General features: G+C 33.8%; 3 protein-coding genes, 1 non-coding gene and 1 pseudogene across 4 annotated transcripts; 2 read left to right on the forward strand and 3 right to left on the reverse strand.

Annotated features, from left to right (window-relative positions):
* Positions 1–1,829: 1,829 nt before the first annotated feature.
* On the forward strand, positions 1,830–5,238 carry LOC114721702 (uncharacterized). The gene is made up of 5 exons (XM_028907551.1): positions 1,830–2,284; positions 2,375–2,508; positions 4,078–4,225; positions 4,302–4,408; positions 4,637–5,238. The coding sequence occupies exons 1-5, from the start codon at positions 2,023–2,025 to the stop codon at positions 4,676–4,678; spliced, it is 693 nt and encodes a 230-aa protein (XP_028763384.1). The 5' UTR covers positions 1,830–2,022; the 3' UTR covers positions 4,679–5,238.
* Positions 5,239–13,270: 8,032 nt separating this feature from the next.
* Positions 13,271–15,433, reverse strand: LOC114721720 (homeobox-leucine zipper protein HAT5-like; annotated as a pseudogene).
* A 2,827-nt stretch (positions 15,434–18,260) lies between these two features.
* Positions 18,261–18,333, forward strand: TRNAA-AGC (transfer RNA alanine (anticodon AGC)). Its single transcript has one exon. It is a non-coding gene; the product is annotated as a tRNA-Ala (tRNA).
* An 839-nt stretch (positions 18,334–19,172) lies between these two features.
* Positions 19,173–20,274, reverse strand: LOC114721721 (uncharacterized). Its single transcript, XM_028907567.1, has 2 exons — positions 19,911–20,274; positions 19,173–19,699 (listed from the first exon to the last, which is right to left on the reverse strand). The coding sequence occupies exons 1-2, from the start codon at positions 20,049–20,051 to the stop codon at positions 19,256–19,258; spliced, it is 585 nt and encodes a 194-aa protein (XP_028763400.1). The 5' UTR covers positions 20,052–20,274; the 3' UTR covers positions 19,173–19,255.
* Positions 20,275–21,349: 1,075 nt separating this feature from the next.
* LOC114721699 (protein PXR1) lies at positions 21,350–21,679 on the reverse strand (the record flags this gene model as incomplete). Its single annotated transcript, XM_028907549.1, has 1 exon — positions 21,350–21,679. A coding segment is annotated over one exon (282 nt), but the record flags the coding sequence as incomplete, so codon positions are not given.
* Positions 21,680–22,122: the final 443 nt, after the last annotated feature.

A 22,122-nucleotide genomic window follows, 5' to 3' on the forward strand; every position in this document is an offset into this window, starting at 1 on the left:
AGTTAAGACTATTTTAAAAAAATAAATAAATATGAAAAATAAAATAGATTGTGGTCTTATATTTAAGATTAAATTGAAAGTTAAACAAGCTCTTATAATAAAAAACGGAAGTAGTATTATAAGGCGATGGGTAGGAATGAGTTCAATGCCATGTATACCACGCAAATACTTGTACACTACTATATATGCTGAATTAATGTTATTTGAATTAATAATAAAATTGCAAAGCATATGCTATAAAGACGTCCTTGTTTCTAGTGATGTCGTCTTTACTTTTCTTCTTAGCCATTGGATTGATGTGGTGGACATTTTAATTTGCCCTTGGTTCTATGATAACCTTTTGTCTTTTGGCAATCACGAAATGGGTCTTAGAACCTGGTTTCCAATTTTGCATTTAAATCCTCCAAAGTTTTGATTTTTTTTCCCCGTTTTTTTAAGGAGAAAATCAAATGATGTTTCCCTGTCATCTAATTCTAACTTCCAATCGAAATGAGTTCTCATAATAAAAGTGGAAGCATAGGTGCGGTGACTATTCGTTCACGATGATATGGACTTGTTTGTATATCAGTCTCCCATTGGATGGATTTTATTTTCGGTATTTTAATATTAAAAAATCATATTTATAAAGCTAAATGTCAACATAACAGAGCTCTTTTATAAACTCTATTAAACTCCTTGCACAGCTAATAAAATAAATAAAATATGTGGTCCTCAAGCATGGTCTCATGAGAAAACAGATCAGCGTGGAGAAGTCAATTATTGAACCGAAAGTTAACCAACTAGGGGTGTGTTTGGATGACACCCCAAACCATGGTTTGGGGTGTCAATCACCCAAACACTCCCTCTAAAAACCAAAACCATAGTTTTGAAAAAAACAAAATTTTTTTGCTTTTGGAGAAAAAAGGGAGAGTGTGAGAGCCTATATGATATGTATCTTGTTATTTTTTTTATAAACATATTTTTTTATAAACATCTTATATTTTATAAATATATATACACATTAATTATTTATTAATTATATTATCTTATGTATTATTAATTATGTTGGTAAAAAATATATTATTAATAATTTTATTCCTTCAAATTAAAATATATCATAAAATCTATTTTTCTGTAATTATCATATTAACTTATGTCTTTTTTTTAGTAATTTGTATATATAAAAAGTGCTTCTGATAACAACTATCCAAACACTCTCACTTCTCAGAATCACTTTTTTACAGAATCTATTCTTCACAGAATCTATTCTCCCCAGAATCTATTCTTCAGAATCACTTTTCCAAACCATGGTTTGGTTTCATCCAAACACACCCTAGATAGAGTTTGTTTGATGTACAAAATTTTCCTTTTAAAAAAGAATATTTTGGAATAAATAAATAATTAATTAGTCCCTCCTTATAATAAAAAATCAGCTAAAATTAGTTTAAAAAAAATAGAGCATGGCAAAGGAGAAAAAATAATTAAAGATAAATTTTTTAAAAAAAATTGCAAAATACACCTCATTTTTCCCTAAATTTTAAGCTCATAAAATGTTAAATCCAATTCTTAATATAAAAACTAGTTTGATATTCAATTTAGCCTTAAATATAATCTTTCAATCCATTTTTTTAAAATTTATCTATTCTTCTAAAATAATTCTTATAGTAATTGTATCTGTAAAAATTTTATAAAACAAGAATTTTAATTAATATATATTATTAACAAAGATATTTTAAAAAAAATACTTACTTAATATAACTAATTTAACTAATTTTTTTAAGTTTTTTATATTAATGCCCGAGGCAGGATGAAAAAAATAAGATATTGCGGAATGTCACAAAACCACTGGCAATGTTTGGGGGTGTCCTTTAGGCCTTCCCAAAGGCTCACATGTAGCTCTGACTCTGACCCTTTTCCTTTCGTTCCTTCTACTTTGGACTGTCTCTCGCTTCTCTCTCTGTTCTTCCGTTCTCTCTCGTACACACACTTGCACAAGGCACAGAGAGAATTGGTGAATTAGAGATTGCAAAGGGAAGATTAAAGATGAATTTGAGAGTGAGCAACTGGGGAGGCAGCGGCATCAGCTATAGGATGATGCCATTGCAAATCCCGTCGTCTTGCACGGGTCCGCATTTCGTCAAACACGAGGAGGCCCTTCTGCAAAACTCGCTCAAATTGCGAAGGAGGAGAGGATTGGGGATTGTGGCGTCAAGCAAAGTGGTTTCTCCCTCGGTTTGGGACGATTGGAAACCCGCGAAAGGGTCTTCAATCCCTTGCCTCAGCGACATTGTGTGGCCCTCTGCAGGTCTCGTTCCCAATTTACGCTGCTCCCACCTTTCTTTTCTTGCTTCAATTCGTAGTTCATTGAGTGATTTGAGTTTGGATGGATGGACAGGGGCATTTGCCGCAATGGCCTTATTGGGAAAGATGGATCAGATTCTGGCTCCCAAAGGGCTTTCCATGACGATTGCGCCTTTAGGTGCTGTTTCTGCTGTTCTCTTCACCACTCCCTCTACTCCTGCTGCTCGGGTACCATCTCTCTCTCTCGATTGTGCTGTTGTTTGACATTTTGGAGTTAAATTTGGTGGGTAGATGAAGAAAGCAAATTTTAGAGACGAGGATTAACATTTCAATCGTGTGTGGTATAGCATCTGATAACAGTATATATGCTTACCCACTCCAGCCCAAAAAAAAAGGACGCTCACGCACAAAAGCCTAGTCATAGCTCTTAACCTTAGGTAATCCCCCTCATTAAGAATTATAATAAAACTTCAAAAAAACTTACAAAATAAATCTTAAAAGTTATTACTTGTCCAATCCTAAATAGAAAACTCGGGAAGAGTATTTTTTATTTTGAAATCTATAATTACATGTTATAAGGTATTTAGGTTGTTATTAAAATTTTTTAACAATTATTTTCTGACACCTCCTTGCAATTCTCCCGGTTAAAAATGGTAAGTGTAGGTACGGGTCTAGAATCCAAATCCATCCTCAATTCACGCGACAAGATGTTTTCTGTTGGGAACAGTTGAAGAAAATATCAGAGTAAGATATTGGTTAAAACTAAATTGTTGCCATCATTTATTAATCTCTTTCCTTTTTCAATGAGGTCTCAAATAATTAAAAAACAAGTCCCCAGAGGTTGTCATTAAGCTTGTTACAAGATCAAGTGCTCTTGACTAATGTAATTCTCCCTTCCTTTTTCACACCTCCCATTTATTAAGCTCATTACAGATCAAGGCCTGATACCATACGATCAGTTTTTTTTTTTCGAATGGAAAGGAAATCTATAACTGGGAAAGAAGTACAAACTGTACAAAAACGGCTTGATACCATACGATCAGTTTTTGCTCTGTCATAAGTTATATTCTTCCAGACAAACGTAGCCCAAGAAGACTTGTAATTCTAAACATTTTAGTTCGTGGATTCGGGCTTACTTCTTGACCCTTTGGGGGGAAATGCCAAACAAGCAATCGGACTTCTCTGGGCCCATTCAAAATCTCAAGTGATTGGGTGTGCACAAAATTCAGACTAAAAAAAATCTCATATTGCCTCCTCCGCCCTGCCCAGTGCCAACCTCCCATCCTAAAAGTGTTGAACGAGACATTTTCAAAAGAGACATGATTTCAAGATAAACTCTATTTAGTATTTACCCCTCCAACTTTGGTCTGGCAAACTGAAAAAGCCAGTTTAAGTGTAAAATGATATTTGACACCTGATTTTTTTGTTCAAAAGCAATTTAATGTTAAAATAAATTTTGGTGGCTTCTAACTATTAACTTTTTTAGTTTTTGAACCTTCTAAAACTGATTTTTCAATATATTATCTAATCACATTTATATCAAGCTGATTTTTTTTTAATAAAATGTTATTTAAACATGAATTATATCACATTAATTAAATTTATCCCAACTTCTGTTTGTAAAAATCAGCTGGAGTAAAGGTTGCTTTTGCAATCATTAATCCAAACAAGCCCTAAAATGGTGTACTTCTTAAAACAAATATTTTCTGCTCAAACTAAACGCAATTTGTTGGGTTTTGTTCGATCTTAATTTTACTCCATGGTCCCTAATGTAGTATGGGATTAATGGTGATGCAGAAGTACAACATGTTCATGGCGCAGATAGGCTGTGCAGCCATAGGCGTGGTGGCATTCACAGTTTTTGGGCCAGGATGGCTAGCCAGGAGCGTGGGACTTGCGGCCTGCGTAGCTTACATGATCTGGACTCGGGCCATGCATCCTCCTGGTACGCTTCTTCCTCTGCCCCCACGCACTCTCATATTTCGTATCCAACCTTAATTTAGTCTCAACCATTTGCGTAGCTGCCAGCCTTCCACTGTTGTTCATTGATGGAGTTAAGCTTCATCACTTAAACTTCTGGTATGCTCTCTTCCCTGGAGCCGCTGGATGTGTTCTGCTCGCTTTGATCGTAAGTATTCTATCATGCCATGCCATTTCTCTTCTCTGCATATTTCTGCTTTTGAGTTTAGGATACTCCCTCCACTTAGTCCAGTCCTATCATATGTTTGTTTTGTGCATAAAAAGCGAAATCTGTTTCTCCAATACGGCGTAATTGCAATGCATTATGGTTTTTGCATTAAAATGTTGTATTCTATCGATGGGGTTTGCTGAAGGAAGATTTTAACTTTGGTTCCAGCAAGAGGTGGTGCAATACCTGAAGGACAACCTCAAATTTTGATCTCTGTACATTCCAAAGACCAAACCACACATCTGTCCTGAGCGAACAGGATCTCTTTCCTCCTCATTTCTTTCAAAATCTAGTTCCAAGGGAGAGGGAGACCATTCCTTGATCACAAGTGTAAGTAGTGAGGTACAGAGTCCAAAACAAAATAAATTTTTTATCTTACGGGTTGCAGGTTTGGGTGAATTTGTAATGGGATTTGGGCCTTGGGCCCCTATTGTACAAGAAAGAGAAAACAAAATAAGTAAATAAAAAAGGCACGTCTTGCAATAAGCAAGGCTCTAAATGGGAAATAGATTGATTAAAGGATGATGCAAAGCGCCACCATCATGGCCAGTTGGCGTTTGAGTGACCTGATGATGGTGGTGCAAACACTGTATTGTTGTTCATGGAAATGATTGGACCCAAACAACATTGGACAATAATGAATTGGCTGCTAAGGAGTGCATCTAACATCAGCTTTTGCCCACTTAGGTTGACCAATGTAAGTGATTTGAGGTGTCCAATTCAACATGTCAGGAACAAAAGTGGATTATTATTATTATTCCGCAGTCAAACTCTCTGCAATCAACAGCAGCGTAGTACAGCATTACTTTTGCCTGGCAAGTTTAAATATGAGTGGATATCCTATTGAACGAAAGAAGAAAACAAAAATAACATAATATTTATAATAATATTGCTCTGCTCCTCTTGTCTGCTTCAAACATACATATAACGCAGTCTTTTATTTTGTTTTTTTCAGAAAGAAAGAAAGAAAGAAAGTTGCGAGAGTTATTCTAAAATCTGAAAATGAGAGAAGAGAAATGGGGATTCCCTGGGCACTAAGTGTTAACGGGGAACACATGAAACATGAGTAAAAGGGAATAGTCAGCCGCAAGTAATGATGTTAATGGCTGTTATAATCCCTTTGTTTATTCATTTCATGCTTTCTTTCATCATCTAATGCCACGTGTTAACCCACTAACATTTAATATTAAGAAGGCATTCTTCCTTTTTTTTTTTTTTTTTTTAAAGTGCACACAATAGACACGATACACAATTTTCGTTTGAATTTTGTTGAAATTAAATATGCTTATTTTGAAAAATATATACATTTCTATATACATATACATATATATATAACAGGAGTTTGTTTAATTTCATGAAGATTCAAGGAAAGTATGTGGATTTTGAAAATGAAAGAGAAAGATATGCACGGCTTCAATAAATTTTGAGATGAGACAACATGAGAATTGGATATGAAGTTGAATTTCACAAGCCAGTTTTGGAGAAGATATATATCTCAAAAGCATTTTTGGATTATTAGATAAGTGAGTGTGCGCAAAAGTCTTTGCAAATAGGGAGAGCACCCGCGAGTGTTGTGATAAAGTGAAGGCAGCACGAGAAGGCATTACGAGAGTCGCAGTTATGATATGGTTTCCCAAAAGCTGAGGCACCCTTTAGCTCTCTGCCTTTATTATTATTGGGTTTGCTCTGGGTAGCCATTAAAATAAATTAATAAATAAAATAAGGGATTCAAAATGGGTGGTTGGCACGTAATGGAGGCTATGATATTTCCATTGTTGCCAAATGTGATGTCAAACTTGTTTAAGTGGAATCCCAATTAAACACCACCCCTCACACTTCTTCCTTCTTTTTCTTTTTCTTTTTAAAAAGGCCTGTCATTTCAATTAGAAAATCACTATCAGGATTAAAAAATATATAACCAGGTTTCAGTTTAAAAAATGATAATAGGTTTCTTTTAGTCATTGAAATTTTTTAATAATCACATTCATTTTCTTTGAAACTTTATAATGATTTTCCTTTCTAATTATACTCATATGATTCTCTTTTTAAGTCACTCCCAACATATTTATCAGAACTAAGAGAAATCTTAAATCTCATTAATTCTATCTTAAAATTTAATAGCTTTTAATTTTACTCATATTTAATATACACACACGTACTCTTCAACAAAACACCGACAATAAATAATAAATGAAGATTAAAATAATATATTTATGTTAAAAAAATGGATAGGATGACTTATAAATGTGATTAAAAAAACTTGTATCCCTATGATATAGATGAGAATAGAAGAGTATTAATTTGGAGTAGTGGTTGGTTCGTACGTGGATTTTATTATCTATTCTCCACTAAGGTCACATTCTAAGAGTCACAATTCAATCACAAAGGGCAGATCTTCTCAAGTGAATTCTGTTTCTTGCCTTCACGGACTTATCTGCTAGGTGCCTTCTTTTCAAAGGCTCTTCCTTAAACTTTCTTTCTTTAGTTCCTTCTTTACTTTCCATCTTTCAATTTGGTTTCAGAAAGAAGAATCAAACATCTTCACCCAAAGTGCTTGTGCTTTAAGGTGATGTGATGCCACCGAATGATTTTAATTTATAAATTACCCCAAAAAATATCATTCCATTTCTGTCTATCAACTTGCTGAGAGAACGGTAATACGTTAATAAAACAGAGAAGGTAATTAAGAATAATAAAACACCAAAAAAACAAAGGAGAGTGACGAATCCCATAAGTTTAGTGGGTTTAAAGTTTTGAAACATAAGAAAATATAATGTCAAAACTTTATAATATATAAATTATGAATTATGAGTTTTTAAACGTTGAGGGGAGATTCACCTAACTCCACCTATGACATTATTGAAAAATAATAAACATACAAATAAATGAAACAAACTCAGGCAGCATTTGGAAGATAAGCACATCAAAAAGTTTCCTGTGCACTTTATATATTATACTGACACACAATTTTTTTTTTGGTATATAAAACGAGATATGAGGAGATTTTTAAGACTTAAAAAAGAAAATAAGATCAACGTGGCCTGATGGCATCTTTTCCGTCTATTATTTCCGTCAGTGATTGAAAATTCAAAGCTTAGACTTATCAAAATAGATTATTCATCTCATTCTTATGTAACAATAAATTATATAGAAGTTTACAAGTTAAATAAATCATTTTGAAAAAACAATAAATATAAAGCACAAAATAAATTATAATTTTATATTTGTGTTTTTTCCGCAAGTTTATATTTATGATTAAAAATAATTTTTTAACTAGATTTTATATAAGAAGGAAATACGATTAGTCCAGAGCAGATAAATTTTACAATAAGAAAAATTCTTTTTTAAAAAAAAGGTCCGAGTATATGAAATTTAAATTCAAACAGCTAATATTTGAAAATGTCAAGGAATGAGGGTGAGACTTGAACTAGTATTTTTAAGAATGTTGTGAAACTACTTATACTCTTTTGTAGTAGGTATGACAAATATTGAATTGAAAATAACAGGTTTGATATTTTTTTATTTAATTAGTTAATCAATTAACAGGATGTGAATTGAAAATAACAAATGTTGAATTGATAATAATAATAATTAAATAGGAAATGACAAGCTTCATAAATTTTTTTCATCATTTTAGTTATTTAATTAACTAATAAGTTGTAAAATTAAAAATGACAAATATTAAACAGACAATAATAAATATTGAATTAAAAATGATAAGTTTCATAAATTTTTTTTTAATCATAGAAGAACATATAAGTAATTTCATGACATTTTTAAAATGTCACGCTCACCTAAATTAGAATTTTATAAATTCAGACTTCTCAATTTAAGCGGCATGAAGGAAGAAAAACAGAGGAGAGGTGGGAGTATATTAATAACCTCAATATTGATTAAAAAAAATTCATTACGAAGGTACTCTAATTTTTTAATATCTTTGAATTAAATTTTTAATTTTAATTTTGTTTTATTAATATTGCAACTTCATGCACAAAGGCTGCAAACATTAATAAAATGAGAAAGATAAAGACTCGTACCAAATTAAAAATAAAAGAATTTCCGCGATATAAATAATAAAGAGAGCAGGAGGGGCGGGGGGACCAAGGAAAGAGAAGGAACACGTGTTGCGTCATATTCTGCGTGTCAGCTTCGTCCAATCCTCCCCCTTTTGATGGGACCCCTCCTTCTCCCCCTTCTTATCCCCTACCTGCGCCTCCCTTTCTTTCTTTTTGTTTTCTATTTTTCTGGGAATTCTCTTTCCCCTTAACCCTAGTCCTTGTCCTCACTTCTTTTATAGACGTTTTTTTTTTTTGAGCAAAACTTTTTTATAGACGTTGATCTTTTAAATTTTCACTCGAATGTTTGAACCATAAATGAAAGGCATAAATGTTTAAATGATGATTCAGTATAAACGTCTAAATATTAATTCACACTACCTTCTCATTTAATTATAAAACCTCATTTATAATTTATAAACGATGTCTTATAATTAAGATTGAAGATAGTATAATAAAAATTATATTATTTATTGTTACCTCTAGTACTAAATATAAGATTCGTCTTGTATCACAAATAGTTATTTAATCATATATCAGGTGAATCTCATGCTAAAGAGATAAGGTAGTATTCCTCTGGCCTTTAATGTAAGACATAATTAACTAGTTTAAATATATTAGTAATGTTAGTTGAATTAGTTAATATGGTATATTTTTTTTAAAACACCCTAAAATCTTTTTAATTCCCTTCCTTCCTCTTCTACTTAATTATTATTAAGAGAACATCAATATGATTAATTTTAAAAAAATCGATAATTATATGAAATAGATTTTATATTTAGAATTAATATTAACTCTTCAATTTGTTCCCAGTGTTAAGAGACGAAGGAGTATAACATAATTTAATCATAATTATATTGAATTGATTTTTATTTTGCCAAGATTATGTTGAATTGCTTTGCTCTACCAAGTACTAAGTGACATTGGAATTGATAAAAATGTATAATGAAATCGGGGAAATAACCAAAAAAAAAATTTAGAAATTACTAAATGTCAAATAAGAAACGTTAATAAAAATTTATTACCATTTACAAATTCAGTATTATCAATTCCAAACAAAATATTACTAGCAAACTTGATTTGAGATTTAATAATTTTTAACGTTTTTTTTAATTATTTTTCCTGATGAAATTGAGCCTGACGTGTCATAATCCATCACAAGCTAACTGCTAACCATAGCATACCATATTAAAGCCAAAATAAAAAATACATATAATAAATGCAGAAAATGTTTTGGAAAAAGTTATCTTTGATTGAGCTCAACAATTTGACTTAATCGGATAGTCATATAAATATATCTGTATGCAAAGGAAAATTTATTTTGAAAGTCTTTATACCTTGTTAATTTAGTACTGATGTGCTTTTTTATTTTTATTTAATTTTAATTTTTTTCCTAATAACATAGTTAGTCCCTATATAGAGCAAATTTACAGGAATTAATAGGGCAAAATTAAAAAAATATACATTAGATGTCAAATTAAAAACTAAAACTAATATAAATATATGCAAAATGTTTTTAAGCGTAAAGAATACATAAAACCGATCAAAAGTTGGATTTTAATAAGCTGCCAATGATCCAATGTAACTTCTGATCAGGAGATGATCCGAAGCTTAAGAAATTATTCACAATCATCGATGATTTTGCTGATAATGCAATACGGATCTCTTGAATTAAAATACCATTCTGACCTTCATGAATGACTTTAGTTGAAATGGTTTGTTTCACTTTTTTAGGTTTTGAAAAGCACATTTTATGTAAATTAAAATAAAATTTTATTCACATATCTACCTCATATTATATAAGTCATGATTAAAAAATTATCTATAAGTTATTTTTAAAGGTTATAAATTAATATATTATGTTAATACATATGTTAATAAATTAATATCAATCGCTTGTTATACAACCTAAAAATGAAATGTTATATTTTTTTCCCCCCCTGCGAAATCAATATATTAATGTAACTTACTGTGATTCTCATATTACGTACGGGTCAAGGAAGACGGGGAAGAGGAAGAAGCGGGGGCTGCATGCGTAGAATTGACCAGAGGGCCCCACACAATAAGTCCAGTGGAAAGACGCCACGATGTGGCCGCGATGTCGTTGTCAGTGGGGCCCATCCCCCCACACTTGTTCAGATTCCGGTGGCTTCTTCCGCGCTATGCTCCCTTTGTTCTCTTGTTTCTTTTTTGTTTGACCACGCGCTTCCGTTCTCCTGTTCAACCAAAAACGGGGGAATGACGGCGACATCCATGCATCTCGTCCCTACACGTCACCCGTAATCGGATGGTGTGGTGGCGATTGACCGCTTCCCTAGGCAATGTCCTTCCAGAACACTGCCCCACGTGTCACCTTCTCGATGGCCCATCTTCTTTTATGTCACGCCCCTTTCCTCATCACTCCTTTTAATATTAAATTAGATTAAAAAAAAAAATGCCACGACGTCCATGTTTTCAATTAGGATTATCTCACAGATCAATACTTTGTACTTTCTTCAATTTTGTTTAAATATTATTACCTCTGATCTTGTTATATTTGCAGACTCTCACATATCTCTTTGACCAAAAAAAAAAAAAGACTCTCACATATCAATACTTAGTACTTTCTTCAGTTTTGTTTAAATATTATTAGTAGATTACGTGCTTGATCCTTCATAAATATAAAATATAATAAGTGCGTGCTGGCCGGGAAAACAAAAAGAAATAAGGGCGTGAGTTTCTTCTGCTCAGATAATAAATTAAAAAAAACTTTAAAAACTTTATTTAAAATTTAAATATAAAATATTAATTTATTTATTTATTCTATTTATGATTTTTTTAAACTAACTTATTTAACTTATAAACTTATAAGTAATCTAAAATTATGTAAAGATATTTTAGAGATATCATGTCATTTTTGTTAAAATTAAATAATTTGTTTAAATTCTTTAATATATCTAAATTAGTTAAATATTTATTAAATAATCATGGAAGGAGTATATTTTTTAAAGTGAGCTAGGAATATCTTTGGGAAAAAAAAAAAAAGATCTTCAAAATTAAAAAATTACATACAGGGACTAGTTTATAAAAATTGTTGTCATGTAGTTATCAATTATTATCAAAACCAATATTGATATTATAAAAGGTCTTTGTTTGTAATTTTTTAATTTTTAAGGTCTTTTTTTTTTACGGATTTTTCAATATCTTTTGTTTCCAAGTATTTTTGAATTAAGTTTTTCAATATTTTAATGATTGTTATTACTGCATTTAAGATGATTTAAGTTTATGCATCGTTTTCCCTAACAATAATCCTTTATATAAAATAATTATGTCGACTGATTCCTTAACAATAATCCCTTATATAAAATAATTATGTCGACTGAATTCTTAAGCTTTAAGTTATCATTGTATTTTTTTTAAAAAAATTCTTTATGCTTACTATTTCATTGGACCCATCATATCACACATGAATAAATGAATGGATGAATGATGAGAGAATTTCTTGTTGAGAAGCACAAGAAACTAAACACTAAATTTTTTATAAGGAGAATTTCTTAAAAATTTTTGAAATTACTAAATCTCAGACAAAAAATTCTTAAAAAAAAGTATTGTTATTTGCAAGTTCAAGTTTTATTAAACCCTATTAAAGTATTACGAATAAGTTGTTAATTGTGATAGTAAGTAGCCTCACTCTTATAAGACGAAGAGTACAAGTTTAAATTTCAAAAAGCATAATTATTAGGAGAATTTTAACATTACGTTTTCGAACAAAGATTAGTTTCAAACCCAATTTAAGAATATTTTGAGTTATAAAAAAAACTATTAAAGTATCCAACTATCCAAGTTCAAGATAGCCTACAAAAGACAAATATTTTTTTTATACCCTAAAACATCAATAAAATTTAAAATTTTTATTCTGGTAAAATATGCAAAAAATAATTTGTAAATAAAATGAGAAAAATGTAGTTTTTTCCCCCCCCCCCCCCGAAGCATAGGTGATAGCGGATTTGCCGTGATGGCTATTAAGTGACAGCTCATGGCATTATCCATAATATTTTATGGTGAGAGTTGAGATAGAGAGAGGATGCTAAGCTAAACTCGATTGTAAATTTTGGGATTAGAAAAATTGAAAGAGAGTTATAATTAACCATGGTACGAAAAGTGGACCAAGAAATATGAAATGGGAGCCACAAATTAAAAGTAATTAATAGCAACAATATGTCACCATCCAAATGGAACCGTCATTGGGATTATATATCTACTTGTTTACGCATGATGGGATCATCTACGCCACCTGTTGCTTATATAGTGCGAGGCAACAGTTTACTTCCTTCAAAATTCAATCCCATATATATATATATATATATGCAGAAAATCCAATATGGGGGGTATCGTCTCAAGAATCCAATGTGAGCCGCGGGGTCCTAAACTGACCACCTGGCAATCCCCATTTCTGTTCGTCCTCTCCTTAATTGTAACGTTTCCATACTCATTTAATGCACATGCAATTAACACAATAAATTAATAAAACTTATAACAACGTGTTCATTCAATTCACCTTTGTTTTATGACCTATAAAATGTATAATTAAATAATTTTTTTTATTAACCTGTCATATAATTTTCACGTTCATATAAATATTTTTTTTAGGCCTTTGTCCGTCCTACTTAGTAGGCCTATCAGTCCCCACAAAAACTTGCTCGTTCGAGCGTTCGAATGATAGAAAGCTTTTAGCCTTTTACGCAAGATTTGCATTCCGACTTAATGTGTTCAATCAATACTTTCATTTGAAGAATGCTTTAGTACCTACTCAAGCTTCGCGTTTGAAACAACCCACCCACAAGCTGCATTTTCCCAAGAGAAGAACAAGTTTATTTAATTACATTCAGCCCAAAAACTTCATACATAACACACTATTGACCCCCCAACGGTAAACTACCATTTCAGCCCGAAACTCCCCATGAATTTCAGAACCAGGGTGCCGCTGCTAAAGACTTGTTTTATTACTAACTCACATCTACCGATATCGCAAGCTCTGGACACATGGTGAAAAGACTAACAAGCACAGATGTATAAGACAGAGGGTCTAGTCTCAGTAAGACCAGGACCAAAAGGCATCATGATCTTCAGCTGGGAATTCAAAGCAGCATGAACTTTCAGACGGGTCGGAGTAGTCCACGTCTTCAAGCTTGGGAAATATGACGTATGGAGGAAACAAGTTCCTGCTCAAGTTGTCTTCTTCATCCTGAGATAGATCTGACTGATCAGGTTCAAATACGTAGGAGGAATCCCCAGGCTCCAACAGCGCAGAGTGAACTCCATCAGTGTAATGTGGGCTATCTGCATCAAATATGTCACTCCTGGCTGAACATCTGTCTTCTTGTTTGCATGCCCCAATAGAGACTTTGGAACCTTCACCATCAGAAGTAGCAGTAGTGTCACACAAGGGCTTTTGCTCTTGTTCTTGTTCTTTAACTTTGCTCGTCTCATCCTGCTGGTACTCCCCCTCTTGTTTCTCTCTTAGAAGCATCTTCTCTGTGAGATTTGCAACCTGAATTGAGAAATTTTATCAGTAAGATGTAAGGCTCTGAAGTTATGCAGTTTTCAACAAAAGAGAATCATGAATTACCTCAGCTTTTAATTTATCTTTCTCTTTGAGAAGATTATCGTAGTCAGCTTTAAGACTCTCATAGCTAGCCTGCAGAGATTCAAAATCCTCTCCAGCTGTTTTGTCTTCCATCGCGCGCGCGATTCTGAAACCAAATGGCAACTTGCCGAGGCTGCAAGCCAACGTCCTTGGCTAGTTGAATTTTCCTCTCTGGCTCAAGCTTGTTCTCTACCTCGAAGCTTTTCTCAAGAAAATGGACTTGATCAGAGGTCAGCCGCCTCTTCTTCTCAGGTTGATGAAAAGTTCATCAAAGTCTTCATCTCCGTTTTCATCATGATCAAAGGGCTAAAGAATGACTGATTACATCCTTTCCCTCGTTTAACATCTTCAAAGCTCACCATGGATCTTGAACCTGAACAAGCAACACAGTAAATCAGAAAGATCATCAAAAAAAGCCATCAATATCATGCTCGCCCAATTTCCTATCCTTTCTTGAATTGATATTCATATAGTTCATTCCATCCATCAGAGTGTTTTGCACAAGTCATTGTTTAACATTTGAGAGCTCAAATTGACAATCAGAAATTTCATTAGTGCTCGTTAAATCTCCGCTTCTATCGCCGCCATCCTCCTAAAAATTAGTTTACATCTTCACTTCGATCGCTTAAATTAATGCTCCATGTGTAAAGTTAACCTTGCAAGCCAAATTAAAAAATTCAAGAGGTTTTCCTACTGGAACAGCAACAATAAGACTTCACGGAGAGTCTTGGGGAATACAACAACTAAAGCATATGAAAGCAGGAACACCCAATAGAGCATAACCAGAGTGAAATCATTATAATCCAAAATCTATACGACACAAATAAAGACAGTTGAGGAACAGAGAAGCAAGTAAAAGCTGAGAGAGAGAGAGAGAGAGAGAGAGTACCAGGGAAAGAAGAGGAAGAGCCAGGAAGGAAAAAGGCATCAAGAGAGTCAGAAGAGGAAGGAGCGGCTTGATTTGGAAGCAAAAGACTCAAATTGGAAGCGTTAGTAAGAGAACCCATGAGGACCCTTCCACCCGTCATTTGAGGAAGACTCCGATCGAAACTCTCAATCAGCATAAAGCTGGTCAGGCGATCCAAGAGAGTAGAATTGGCGCGAAGATCTAAGGCTTGTGGCGGGAAGAAGCTGGTGATTATGATCTCAGTGATGTGGGAGGTATGGGAGCAGCGGTAGCACATACCCATCACTCAGAAGAAGAGGAGCGAAGGGTAAACTCGAGGACAAGTATTGGAGAGAGAAGGAGAGGCAAACAACAATGGCGTGTGGGAGCTGTGAGAATAAAGCACTTATTATGGTCGTTATTGATGAGAAATAAATTGCATTAGGAGGTGAATAAATTTTTTCACTAAACATTGCATAATTTTCAGTACATTTTTTAATTTGGAAATTGTATGTTTATCAATTCATTATGCTTTTCATATTTGTCTATTTTTTTAAAATAGTCTTTCTAATAATTACATATGTTAAATGTTTTATTAAATAATATTTTTAAATTAATACACATGATTAGCAAGAGTATTATAAGAAAGATAAGACCTACTATCTCCGGTCCTTAATATAAGACTTTATTTGACTTTTATTTTGATCCTAAATATAAGATCCCAATCCACTTTGTCTCTCATTTATGCATATTTTTCCAAAATAGTCTTAACTAATACACTTGATTAGTAAGGATATTTTAGAAAAGACAACACCTATTTGTTACAAATAATTAACTTAACTTTTTTTCTTAATCTCTCAAATTAGTCAACTAACTCTTATAATTAGAACTGGAGGTAGTACTTGTTACAAATAACTATTTAACAAATTTTCTCAATATATTTAAATTAGCCAATTAATTTTTATATTACCGGCTTATCATAGTGTTAGTTACAACCACACTTCTCAGTAGAACTAGAAACAGGAACCTTGATTTGTCAAATCAAGATGCGCTAATCCCTCGGGGACCATGAATAGTTTGCAGAGAAAGAGCGGAGGATAAGGGAAGGGCAAAAATAGTAAAAAGCGGGGTAAAGAGGGGATGACAAGGAGGGGAAGAGCAAAACGGGGGGAATCAAAGGCCCAATCACTCGCTTTCTTGCCTGACCCCACCCACCACCACCCCACGCCACGTTCACAATCCCAGTCGGCTTTCCCCAGCTTCCTCTCTCTTGATTTTTACAGTTTTCTATCGCACTCTCCATAATTAATTTTGTTTGAACAAAGTTAGATGAATTAATTTAGACCGTGACAAGTTTTTGTGGCTTATGATTATTTTTAGGCACATTACCTCCTCCCACTTATTCTTAATTTTTAAATCATATTATACACAACCAACCCATAATTGTACACAACCTAATTGGTTACTATTCAAAGGATGGAAAGCCTTCTATGTATATCTCCTCTTTTTCTCCGTGAATACAATATATATTTTATTTATTTAGAACTTGAGACAAATTCTATAATACTGAAAGTATTGAAAGTGAAAACCCTCTCAATAAATATATTTTTTAATATTAGAACTTATATTTTCTCATTTACTGTGGATATCTCCTTTGTCGTTGGGCACCTGAATCCCATAAATCCTAGTATATTTTTGTTTATATAAATGTATAGACGTAAAGGACGGGAAATGTAAGAACTTTCATATTAATTCATTTTAAGAAATACGAAATTTCACAGAATTGGATTCTGTTGTACATTTTTCATTTGACGTGGTTTTCTGACTATAGAATCAAGACTTAGGCCTGTTTGATTTGCTGGAAACGAGGGATCTTCCTAAGAAAAAGGAAACAGAGATGGATTTCTGGTTGGCATCAATCTGATGCCTTGAGTAGGCAATTTCCATCCTTTTCAAGGACATCATTTCCACTGACCAAAATGCCCCTCCCTTTTTCGAAAATACTTCCAATCTCCTCCTGTCAGCTTCCAAAATGAAACAGGGTTTGTTTGGACTCACCATATTTGTCTAAGTTAAAATAAAACTCTTCTGATATATTTATATCATATTTTATAAATTATGATTGAAAGCTGTTTATGAACTAGTTATAAGCCACACAAACTTTTCCAAGGTTGTTCGAAACATGGCCCTAGGTTTACGCGTGGCCTGGCATCTTATTATATTGATTGGGCCACCTGTCCATCTCAAGTCCATGGCCCAGGGACAGACAAATCTGCCACGAAACCGCCCCCAAAGTCACCTCTTTTTTTCCCCCGCATTAAAAAAACGAGGAGGACACAACAATTCAACAAAGGGGGGGACTTAATTAATGGATTTAAGAAAAACTTGTGGGAACAAATTGAGAGAATGCATTAAAAACTCTTGTGACCTTTCAAAGAGTGACACTAGTTCAATCCAACCAATCTTTTTGATATATCTTCTTGTTCTTTAGGTGGAGAGACTATTCTGTAGGAATAAGATATATGTTTCGCATGCTTTGAATTAATTTTTCATTTGGACAGATGTTAAAGACACATTCTCTGACATCATTCTTGCGTTTAGGATATTTGGTCAGACAAGGCATCGGAGGATAATGGTTAAAAAAAAAGGGGAATTAGAAGAGACTTGTACGACATATGGGACAATTCTCATTTTTATTATACATATATTTGATGAGCTAGGTCAGTTTGGCCTCCGTCAACATCTCCAGCTATGAAAAGAGACCCAGAGAAAAAAGTAATCTCTCTGTTTTTTTTTTGCCCCTCAAAATGAAGTAGAGACTTCTTGTCAAGAAATAAGCTTTTGGTAAAAGATATTTGATCCTATGGAGCGATCAGAGGGGAAGGTCGTAATAGGATGGCCAATTGGGCTGAACTGAGAAGGCCCAATGTCGGGCCTGACACATGTGCACCTCTGACCATCCTGTAAGGCGGATTCTTCACGACTAATGAATTATGTGATTTTTTTTTTTTCCCAAGTAACTCAGGACTTAAGGTTTTGTCATATAAATACGAAGAATGTGGGCGAAATTTATCTGTGGTTCTATATGCAACGTGTCATTTCCCTCGGAAAAAGCTTCTTCAAAACATAGGAAATGATAAGCTAGGGATAAACCCACCAATTTATTATTGTTCTTTGTTTACAGTAAACAACTATAAAAGGTATGAGAGGTGACATCCCTCGTCAGGGGATGTAGCTCAGATGGTAGAGCGCTCGCTTAGCATGCGAGAGGTACGGGGATCGATACCCCGCATCTCCAGTTTTCCCCTTTTTAACCTCTGTGGGCCATTGCTTTTACCCACTTTCTTGGGCCTAACTCTGCATTTTGGGCCATACATCCCACCCGATCCACTTTCTTGGTCAAACTTTCCTCAATGTTTTCTGAAAATGAAGGCGCCGCCTAACACTTTCTTAGTTGTCCATCTCTTAACCAAATAATATCCTTTTTAATCCGATAATCATATTTAAGCATTAAGCCGATTCGTTTTTTTTTTCCAAGTTATGGGAAAAATCAGATTTTCAGAAAAAATAACATGAGAAATTATTATTTCATGTTGTTCATATACTCCTTTGATCCTTAATATAAGACTCATTTAACTAATTTGATTAGATTAAAGAAATTAGGTAAGTTAGTTAATTATAAGAAATGTGACACGTTTTTCCTAAAACACCATAATCATCTTTCTTAATACCCCCTTTCATTCTTCTATTTGATTATGGTTGAGGGGTATCCATAGGGATAATTTAGAGAAAATTGATAAATATGAAAAATGGGTCTTATATTTAGGATTAAAACCAACTCAACAATTGGGTCATATATTAAGGACCTGAGGAGTATATTACTTCTTATTCTTAATATAAGAATTAATTGGTATTAAATAGAATCATACTTATAAGATTTTAATTCATTTTGTTTCTTATATTTATAATTTTTAATTAATTTGCTTAATTTAAACTGATATATAATCTAAAATTATATAAAAATATTTTAAAAAGATCACGACACACATTTATTATAATTAAATTATTGAATTGGCTTCTTTAACCTTCTACTCAAATTAGTTAATTGGATAAAAATTTTGAAAAGAGAAATAAAAATAAACAAAAACACAATAAAAACTCATTATTTCTGGATAATTTTTCTGATACACTTTTCTTTGTAATTTTCACTACTCACATCATTAATCAGCCTCTTGCAACCCGCCAAGAACAACGGACCCAACAAACAACCCAACAGCCCCAACCCCGAAGGCAGCAGCCACGATCGCCTGAACCGCCACCAGCCCCGCCGAGTCATCGGGGATCAGAACTATCGTTGCCACGGCCGCCACCAACGCTGGCAGTGCCGCCGATGCCAGCACCGACGGAGAAAATTCCGCCGCTTTCTCCAGCAAGCTGAGCAATCCGAGCTCCTCCGCCTTGGAGAACACTCCCAACTTCTCGATGGATGAGAGCGTAAACCCTAGCTCCTCCGCCTTCGATAGCAATCCCGCCTTCTCCACATTGCTCAGCACTTTCCTTTGCTCCAGCTTCTTGAACACGTCTACCTCCACCTCCTCGCTCCCTTCGTAGAATATTCCCGGCCCGAACCATTCTTTCTTCCAATTTTCATCGTACTTGTTCACCTATTCCATTTCATCAACGGTCCTCATAATTTATCGATCTTGAGATCCAATTTGCGTTATGGAAGCTAAAAGAAATGAAACCTAGTTGATTTTTTGAAATAATTCGTGCTGGATTCTGATTGAGACAGGCTAGCTAGCTACGTAATTTCATAATTTCATGAAAGCAGAACACCGATGAAATGAAACGGAATTTGCAGATAAGGTACGTTACCTTTCTTTTGGGAGCCATAGCCACGATGAATGGAGATTTCTTGGCAGGACACAAGCGGGGGTAGCGGAATTTAGAGGAAAAGAGTTTGTTGCTGTGGAGGCCTCGGAGATAAGAAGTTGAAGATGGTGCATGAACCGCCATGGATTGACGCGAAGCTAAGCTCGCAAGGAGGAATTTTTCTGCAACGGATGACAACTGCCACGTGGGACAGGTAGAGAGAGAATGAGAGGACTTTTTTCTTTTCTTTTCTTTTTTGGCGCATAATGTGATATCTTGTTTTGCGGCTTACGGGATCCTGGGATATGATTTTCCACCAATCATGTTGGTGATCGCTTTATCCTCTAATGGAACGTGGTGTTTTATGGCCCAAAAGTTTTTATTTTCCATGAAAGATATCTATAAAAATGAGACCTTTTTTTTGAGTAAATAAAAATGAGACCTTTATTTTTAAATTATGGACTAAAAATTTGATCCATTGTCAGTTTTCTCCTAAATATTTATTTTTGATTCACTGCTACATGTCAAGACTTCATTATGAAGTGCTTGAGTGTCACCCTACCATGCGAGTCATGCATCCATACCTTGTGCCCTAACCTTCTTTTGGGGGAAAAAAATAATTGAATTGCTAAATGATATAATTTCTATTTTCTATTCATATCTTTGATATTGACCAAATATTATTTCTTCATGTTTAAAGTTAAAACTGAACAGTTGGCCAAAAAAAAGAAAAAAGGAAGAAGTTAAAACTGAACATATGAAGCCCCCTGTTCAGAATTCATAGTTATTGCTAAAAATATCCAGATATCTTAACAAAAGTTATTATGTTAATCGTGCACTGTTTTTTTCTTCATTTTAATCAAATAGTTGACACAAATTGGCATACTTAATGGACACACAAAAGGCCTTTTTTTTTAAAAAAAAATTTCTCTCAAAATTTCTGATGTAGGATTAGCAATAAGGTAGTGTTGGGCTCAAGGGAGGGGAGGGGTTGAACTTTAGTGGTCTCTTGTTGTTGGTGACGGACATTGGACAGTAGACGCCGAAATAAGAAGGCTTTTTTCTTCTTCTTCTTTTTTTTAAAATAATTTAATCGCAGCAGGAAGTAATTTCGGAACAACACAAAGTTAATTAGGGTATTTTAGTAATAAAAATAAAAAATTTGTTCCCTGCCTTCCATTTTTCCCAACCAAACAGTTTTCCCTCCTCTCAACCGCGGTCCGCCTCAAAAAGCCCCAGCCAAACACGCCCTAAAAGCCTTTTATATGCAACCTGGCCAATGGAGGTAACAAATCTCAGAACTTTGTATATATTCTGGTTCTGGATATTTCAACATAATCAGATGTCTTTTAACTTTAGTGTTAACTTGTATCTTTAACAAGCATATCTTAACAGGGAATAACAAATTCAATGACCAAATCATAAAACAAAATTATGCAGGGAAATGCCTAGACTTGTATAATGTACATTGATTGATGCGAAGAGCAGATTCACTGGGTTGGGTTTTCTGCACCTTGTTTGGCTTCTTCAAGCAGTTTGAGGATCTCCTCTTTCTTAGCCTGGAGGGCCTGGATCTTGGAATCTAGTTTTTCAAGCTTTGCCTGAAGTTTTGAAGGATCCTTCTTATCTGCAGGGTTCTTCTTTTCCTTGTCCTTACATTTTTCTTCTTCTCCTTCACCATTCTCACTTTTCTCTTTCTTTTCTTTCTTCTTCTTTTTTTGTCCTTGCACTGTTTTTTCCTCATCAGCAGCTTTATCTTCCCCACCTTCGTCTTATCTTTCTCCTCTTTCTTCATCTTCTGCACCATCCTCTGCTTTGTCTTCCTTTTTCTTCTCAATTTCACCTGCATCTTTAACGTGCTCTTCAGTCTCTCCCATATTTAAATCAAGCGTAGCAGTAGATTTTTGACTTGGTTTCCTGGGAAAAATCATGCATAGGTTTGTTAAAACTGGTTACAAGCTGTTCGAACTTCAAACTATTGATAGCATACCCAATTTCAAGATCAGGGAACGATAGATTTATTCTAGATAACATTACATTCACTGCTCTTACAGTCTTTAAAAATCTACCCGTACCACTCTTGTTTTAAAATTTCCCAGAAACTTCTTTTGAACAGAATTCCAAATGAAACTCGCACCTTATGTTTCTCCTCTTTGAACAAGTCCAATAGCAAAATTAATGAAACACAGAGAGATCAAGTTGATGCTTGTAAAAA

This window comes from Neltuma alba, unplaced genomic scaffold, assembly GCF_004799145.2.
Source record: "Neltuma alba isolate B1F8T4 unplaced genomic scaffold, ASM479914v2 tig00012062_pilon, whole genome shotgun sequence".
Classification (NCBI taxonomy): domain Eukaryota; kingdom Viridiplantae; phylum Streptophyta; class Magnoliopsida; order Fabales; family Fabaceae; genus Neltuma; species Neltuma alba.